At 44.5% G+C, this 7,779-nt stretch overlaps 1 protein-coding gene across 1 annotated transcript; it reads right to left on the bottom strand.

The window, feature by feature from the left end:
- Positions 1–3,892: 3,892 nt before the first annotated feature.
- LOC127189056 (olfactory receptor 13A1-like) lies at positions 3,893–4,889 on the bottom strand. The gene has a single exon (XM_051145569.1). The coding sequence runs from the start codon at positions 4,857–4,859 to the stop codon at positions 3,936–3,938; it is 924 nt and encodes a 307-aa protein (XP_051001526.1). The 5' UTR covers positions 4,860–4,889; the 3' UTR covers positions 3,893–3,935.
- Between the last annotated feature and the right edge of the window lie 2,890 nt (positions 4,890–7,779).

Below are 7,779 nucleotides of genomic sequence, written 5' to 3' on the forward strand. Positions count from 1 at the left end.
GAAGGGGTTTAAAGTTTACCTCCTGTATTGTCCTTGGCTGGTGCCTTAGTTTGAGCGGGACCCCTGGGCCCAAATCTGCCTATCACATTGTTCTACTTGTAGATTTCTAGGACCCTCTGTATCCTTTTATTTTGCTGTTCTCCCATGCGTCTCTCATTTAGAGTCCCAATAGGATGCCTTCCCCTCTGTCCCAGTTTCCTGGTAAGTGAAGGCTTTCGTGGGACATGCCCCTTGGGCTAGTATGCAGATATAAGTGAGTATATACCATTTGATTCTTTCTGCTTCTGGGTTAACTCACTCATTATGATCATTTCTAGCTCAATCCATTTATCCACAAATTTCGGGAATTCCTTGTTTTTATGTGTAAAAAAATGAAACTGGACCCATATTTGTCACCTTGCACAAAACTCAAATCCAAGTGGATTAAAGACCTCAACATAAAACCAGAGACACTAAGCCACTTAGAAGAAAAAGTGGGAAAGAGCCTGGAACATATTGGCACAGGAGACAACTTCCTGAACAGAACACCAACGGCCCAGGCCTTAATGGCAACCATTAATAAATGGGACCTCATGAGGCTGAGAAGCTTCTGTAAGGCAGGAGACACTGTCAAGAGAACAAAGCGACAGCCTACAGACTGGGAAAAAATCTTCACCAACCCTACATCTGACAAAGGTCTAATATCCAAAATATATAAAGAACTCAAGAAATTAAACACCACCAAACCGAATAACCCAATTGAGAAATGGGGCTTGGAACTAAACAGAGAATTCTCAACAGAGGAGTATCAAATGGCTGAGAAACACTTAAAGAAATGCTCAACCTCCTTAGTCATCAAGCTCTCTTTCTTTGTGTAGGCCTTATTTAATGAGCTTCTGATACACAGAGTCATGGCCTATGATCATTATAAAGCCATTTGTTTTCCTCAGCACCATACTTGTAGGATGAATCCACATAAATGTAGTGACTTGACTACAGGAATGTGATCCATTTGCACGCTAGTTTGTCCATCAACGCTGGTGTGATGTCATGTTGGCTGCCATTCTGTGAATACAATGTAATTGCCCACTTCTTATGTAAGATTGAGATGGACATGTTTATGCTGCTCTCCTGAAATGCCTCAAGTGTGAACAGCCTTATGACTGTCATGGTGGATGACTTTTTCAGAGGCATTCCATTTCCCTGCTGTCCTATGGCTGTATGATCATCAGCATCCAACACACATGCTCAGCTGAGGGAAAGCAGTAGGCTTCACTTGCTCCTCCCACCTTGTTGTCCACTCTATTGTTCATTCAAGTCCTGTGCCTCATTCCAACTACTGTCCAGAAAGAAGGTAATTGCTTTCAGTGATGTACTGAGTTCTGAGACACACCTTGAAACCTCTCATTACACACCAAGGAGCAAGAATGTCAAGTGTGCCCTGGAGATACTCTTGTACTCTTCTCAATGTTAGGCAAAAATATGCAGGCTGTTCTGACAGTGTTCACCTGTGCATAAAGCATCGTTGTGCCTTGGCTAAGGCCATTATGGAGAACTGCCTTCACACTCAGAACCTGCACATGTGCTTCTGGTTCCATGCTCATTGTTTTTATTAGTCCATGCTTATCTGTGTGTACCAAATGAAAGCTTAATCCACATCACCAAGTCCTGACAGGTGCTCTTCTTTCCTAAAGACAGTCGTGTTGCTTTCCCAAAGGGACACAAGAGAGCCTTGCTTCTCTGAGATAGGCTCTTGTTAGTCAGCTACTACTCAGTCTATTAAGCAATTCTCCATTGAAAAGGCCATTGTCCGTGTGTGTATCTCACTACTTCAATATGAATATCGGTATAAACACATGGTCTGTTCTCAGTGTCTTATTACTACTTTACATGTGGTCAAGCACTGTTCTTCATCTGTCCACATGCATCCTTACCCTTCCTTTACTAGTAAAAAATGGTGTGTCGCTATGGAGCCGTTGAGTGCAGAGCCTCGTAGCAGTAGAATGTGTGGTAGAGAGATGCTTCTTTACCTTGTAGCATCTGGGAAACAAGTAATTTAAGCTAGTTTCTCCTTCCCTCCATTCCATGTTTGCCTGTCTCTGAGCATATGGAGGTGCTACCCACATTAAAGATTCAGTACAGCTGCTCATGGAATCCTCTTTGGAAACTGTACAAATAGGCATACCAGGTGTCTCTCAGCCATTTCCTGGGAGATCTTAACCCAGCTGAGTAACCATGAACATTTATCATCACAACCATGAGTCATTGATATGGTCCTGTCTTATCTCTTGTTTTTTCCTCCATATTGTTTACCTACTCTCTAATGTTCTTTGCTATCTCTTCTGTACAAGTCATATGACTCTATGTAAGCTTAGAACTGATAATTGCCCAAACACCACAGCGCGTGAAGTGCTCAAGTTTACATGCTAGCACCAGCATCAGTGTATCTTATAAAGCTCTTTATTTCTGAGTTTCTGCCACAGAGTTCATGTCAGGTTAACATTACATAAAACGTGAATTTTTGGATAGTAGTAATGCTTCATGGTGGTCAGGTCACACAAAACTCATCCAGGCAGGAAAAATGCTGAGGTACAATTTGGAGTTATGATTTAGCAAACCTCTGCATGTGGTCTGACATGTGGTCTGACAGGATGCCAGTGTCTGGCTTTGGCCTTACATTTTTATATCTTAGGATCAGGGAAGGTTCCGGATGCTCCATAGAGATCCGATGATGCTCTTAGACTCAGCTCTAACTCAGGTCCTCTATGAGAATCTCCTTCCCTGAAACTGGTGGATGAAGCAAGCACCAGGGAAAACAGCGAGATAAGAATAAGAAAGGTGATGGGACCGCAAGCCACACAAAGCATCCCTCCTTTCAGCTGCTTTAGTCAGAATATTTTATCACAGGAACAGAGTGAAACTAGAACAACATGGCTTACCTTTAACCAAAATATTGTTGGGCAACACAGTCTGTAGTGTGCATTAATGGAGATTTTTTATTTGATGGGTCTGTTCCCTAAACACTACTTTTAGGGCCTGGGGAGATGGCTTAATTGGTAAAGTGCTTGCTACACAAGCCTGTGGACCTATGTCCTTAGCATTGATGCAAAAGGCAGGAGCATTGGTAAGTACCTGAAATCTTAGTGTCAGGGAAGTGGAGACGGGTAGAGCCCTGCATTTCACCAGCCAGTGAGCCTAGCTGAATCAGTGGGTTTCAGGTTGAGTGAGCAACCTGTCTCAAAAAATAAGGTGGAGATTGAAGGAGACACTATACATCTACCTCTGGCTTTCACATGCAAGTGTAATTACATATGCACACATGTGTGCACATACTGGGACATGAGTAGACACCAAATGCTTCCAAAATAAATGTTAATGCACACAGAGTGTCATGTCACATATGTATTAATATATTCAAATTACCTTACATACTTATGGGAATGGCAGAATAATCTACCCATTAAACCAAAATCTTGGACAGAAAAAAAAAAAAAGAATAAGAAAGGTGAAAACAGTCAAACCAGGCCAGGGAATGTCTAGAACAAGTGTGGTTCATTATTCTCCATATCTGTAATCACTCACTGTTGGCCTTTGCTGAAGAGGATCAAGAAATTTTAAACAGGGTTCACTGAAAGGATGGCACTGAAGACTTAACTGGATTTGATTCCAGGAATCATAGAAATATCTTAACATTTAACAGCATTGAACTAACAAGTGTACATTTCCACCTACGTAGTAGAAATGGTTAAAGCTATCTAAAACATACAAAAAAGCAGAAGACTAGTAGTGTAAGGTAGACAGTCTGATTTTCATCATACACCTTGGACAGCTACCTGAGCCTATAACTTAGCCTGTGTCTTTCAGAGTCAGAAGTTAAAAATAAATAAATAAAGGGCTTGAGCGACCATTTTACCTCCTCACCCACTGCTTCAAATTCTTCTCCAAGCTCAAAGTTATCAATGAGGAAATAAAAGTTTCTTAAAAGATGTTTTGAATTCCTTGTTTCTCAGGGTATAAATGAGAGGGTTCATAGAAGGGGTTACAGTGGTGTACAGAACAGCAATGGCCTTGTCCAGGAGCCCAGCAGTTCCTAGAGCTGGACGGATATAAGTATATAGAACCGTGGAATAATAAAGGATGACCACAACCAGGTGTGCAGAGCAGGTGGAGAAGGCACGCTTCTTCCCCTCAGCTGATCTGATGCGCAGGATGCTGGCGATGATGAAGCCATAGGATGTCATGGTCAATAGAAAGTTCAAGCCAGTCAGGAACATGTCTGTAATAACAGTCATGATGTCGTTGATGAAGGTGGGGCTGCAGGACAGCATTAACACAGAGGGGATCTCACAGAAGAAGTGTGTGATGAGATTGGGGCCACAGAAGGACAGTGGCAGCACAAGACAAGTGAGCACCAAGGAATTCAGAGCACCTGTAAACCACACAAAGGTTGCAAGGGCCACACAGACCTTGCCACTCATGAGGGTACTATAGTGTAACGGCCTGCAGATTGCAAGGTAGCGGTCATAGGCCATGGCAGAGAAAAGCAGAAGCTCAGAGCCCAGGACCCAAGAGAAGATGAACATCTGTGTGAGGCATCCCCCATAAGATATGGTGTTCTCTGCCACCAGGCTCTGCAGGACTTTGGGCAGGACAGTCACAGTGCAGATCACATCCATCAGGGCAAGGTTGACTAGGAAGAAATACATGGGAGTGTGGAGGTTGGAACTGCTGTGGATGGTTGTGATAATCAGTCCGTTGCCAGCTATGGCCGCCATGAACAAGGCAAAGAAGAGGCAGAAGAGGACATCCTGGATCCAGGGGTCATCCATAAAGCTCTGCAGGATGAACATGGTCACCACTGACTGGTTCCCAGGAGCCATGGGAAGCACAGTCTAGATTCAGGGTGGGAGTTGTAGCTTGGGCCTCTGGCAAAAAAAAAAAAAAAAAAAAAGTAATGAGCTTATTCTGATTAATAGAAAATCATTTTAAAAGTGAGGCAACAATCAACTCTGTACAATTAGGAATCTGTTCTGGTAAGAGAATAGTGTTACTTTTATTCTCTTGGCTCATGGGCTGAAAGAAAGAGCATAACAGATCCCACATAGACTCCACATGTTAGCATGAGTGGACCCTGAGTGCAAGGTCCCTCAGCAAACTCTTTTGTCCTTGCAACACCTCTTCCCATAAGAGGGAGAGATTTCCTTGCTCAAGTCTGCCAACCAGAACACAGGGGCTGGAGACTGTGGTGTGGGTGCTGGGGAGACATGAGTGATCACCTGTGGGGCTGTGGAAGGGTGCACTGGCAGTGAGAAGGGTTTATGCTGTTGCTAGCTGCTGGTCCCAGAGTGTGTGGCTTGCCAATCCTTAACATAGTGACAGACTCTCCATAGGACCAAGTGTAGTCTTCGTGACAATGAGGCTCATTATCCAGGTGACAGCAAATAAACTTTATTCCAACCATGACAGGAAGCCAGGGACTAGAGTTAGGCTTAGGTACAACATGAAAGGGAAGTCGAAGTTTTCTGAGGCGCCCAGGATGTCTCAAGTGAGTCAACCCCATGAGCCACAAGCACTCAGCTTCTGCAAGATTTCCCAGAGTTCCATCTGAGGGACTAGAGTAGTCCTCATAGGACTTCATATTGCCAGTCACTGCCCAGACAGCGTCTGGAACACACATGCCCTGAATGCTGAGAAAGCAGGCCTCTGTTAAGAAGACTGAATATGGTGGCCACCCAGATTGGGGACAGAAGCATTATGTGTGTAGAGGTCATTTGGCTCTTTCTCCTACCACACTCTGCCAATTAGAGTATAGTGAGGGATAAGACCTTAAGTGTGACCTAAGAGGCAGAATGTAAGGCTAGGCTCACACAGTGACAGGCGACAGGGTTTTCTATTGTGGCCTGTCACATGGAGAGCACACCATCTGATCAAGCTGCTCTCCTCTAACTATCAAATCTAGCATGAAAACACACTTCAGGTTTCAGAGTAAAACATTTTACATTTTTCCAGCATAGAATGTTCTAAAACTGAAAATAATCTTGGGCATTCACTTACTGGAGCTCCCAATACACTATGTACCACCCCCACTGCTCCATCCCACGGTGCTCCAGAGGGGTCTGTAGGGAGAGGGGTTCAGGTGACTATGCTGTGATGACTCTGTCTGCACCTTCCATCCAGCAAACCAGCTCAGTGGTAATAATGGCCTATCCTGGGCTGGCTGGCCTAAGAACCTTCTCCTAGATCAGGCTGTACACAACCAGTAGCCTCTCTGCTTCACAATCGATTCTAATAGTGACTGCGCTGTGGCTGGAGTGTGCACATGGTCTCCATGAAAACCAGGAAGAACAAAGCCAGCTGTCCGATTTAGTAGACAAATCCAGGAAGCTGAGATAAACAGGAGCGTCCTTACAAAAACATGTCTCAAGTCCCGCCTAGGAAATCCTGATTCTAAGCAGTATTTATACCTGATCTAAAATACAGTGTCCCCTACCCAGACCTAGCTGAGGGACAGGGCATTCTCCACCGTTGAGTGGGGAAGGAGATCTGACTTTCACACAAACTCTGGTGCCCCATCTCTGACCACGTCCCCTGGATGGGGAGGCCTGGTGGCACTCAGAGGAAGGATAGCAAGTTACCAAGAAGAGACTCGATATTCTAAGAGCATATATATAGATAGAGGAAGTCCCCCTCAGCCACAGACATAGGGGAGGGGAGTAGGGGGGAAGCAGGAGGGAGGGAGGAATGGGAAGATACAAGGGATGGGCTAACAATTGAGATGTAATATGAATAAATTAATAATAAAAAAATAAAATGCAGTATGATGCAGTCTTTTTTTTTTTCCACTGAAGTCCACCCAAGTCTAAATGTACTCTCTTTGAAGCCAGCAGCAATTGAGAGTGTACCTGTATCAGGATTCACATATCTGAAAGATGAACTACTGTGTCAAACCTCATGAGAACATGTCCCTGCCCCACACTTACCCCCAGTACCTACCCTACAGTGGTCTGTGCAGAGGGGTCAGGAGCAGCTTGCTGTCTCTGCTGTCTAGGCAGCCTGGCAAAATAAGACAAGAATGAAGTCCAGGGTCATTCTTGGGGGAAAGTGAAGTGACCTCTGCATGCCTTTCCCTTTGGGATGAGGGTAAAATCCCCATGGTAACAGGTACCCCAGAGAGACAAAAGAGCTGGGGTCAGAAATCATTGCTGAGCTTTACCCCAAACAAACCCTTCACCTCTTTCTCCTTTGTGAGGGAAAGAGTCCTACTCACTTCCTGATCACCCAGCACATTTCCACCATGTCGTTGTGTATTTGTGAACAAGACGTGAACTCTATATGGAGAGAAAATGTCTCCATTTCCAAAAGTCTAGAAAAGGCACAGGGAACCTACCTGTATGGCCGCAGGCATGAAGCTGTGAGTCCAAAAAAATATGTGAAAAGGAACCTGAGAGGAGAGCAGAGGAGATGAGGAAGGCGACTATGATTGCACTATTACCCATCTCTCCATCCCTTCATCTCACTTGGATAAGATAGCTCTTGGTCCTGTTGATCATCCTCTACATTTCAGAAACATCCACAGAAACCCACCTATATATTTCTGACATCAGAGTCCCTGTGGCCCTAAAACCTCCCAGACTCTGCAAATGCACCACCTGATTGAACTGATGACAGGCAAGAAAAGCCAACTAAAGCAGCAGTACCACTAATGGGTTTTGAAACTAAGGATATTTTCCAGGTGCATCCCTAGGACTTTGGCATAGGATTGGGGACTCCAGTCTAGACAGATGCATCTGGACCCTATCA

The sequence above is a fragment of the Acomys russatus genome, chromosome 5, assembly GCF_903995435.1.
Source record: "Acomys russatus chromosome 5, mAcoRus1.1, whole genome shotgun sequence".
Classification (NCBI taxonomy): domain Eukaryota; kingdom Metazoa; phylum Chordata; class Mammalia; order Rodentia; family Muridae; genus Acomys; species Acomys russatus.

What these genes read in the sequence shown, in the direction of transcription:
- LOC127189056 (XM_051145569.1), bottom strand. Translation starts at nt 4,859, where the DNA reads ATGGCTCCTGGGAACCAGTCAGTGGTGACCATGTTCATCCTGCAGAGC.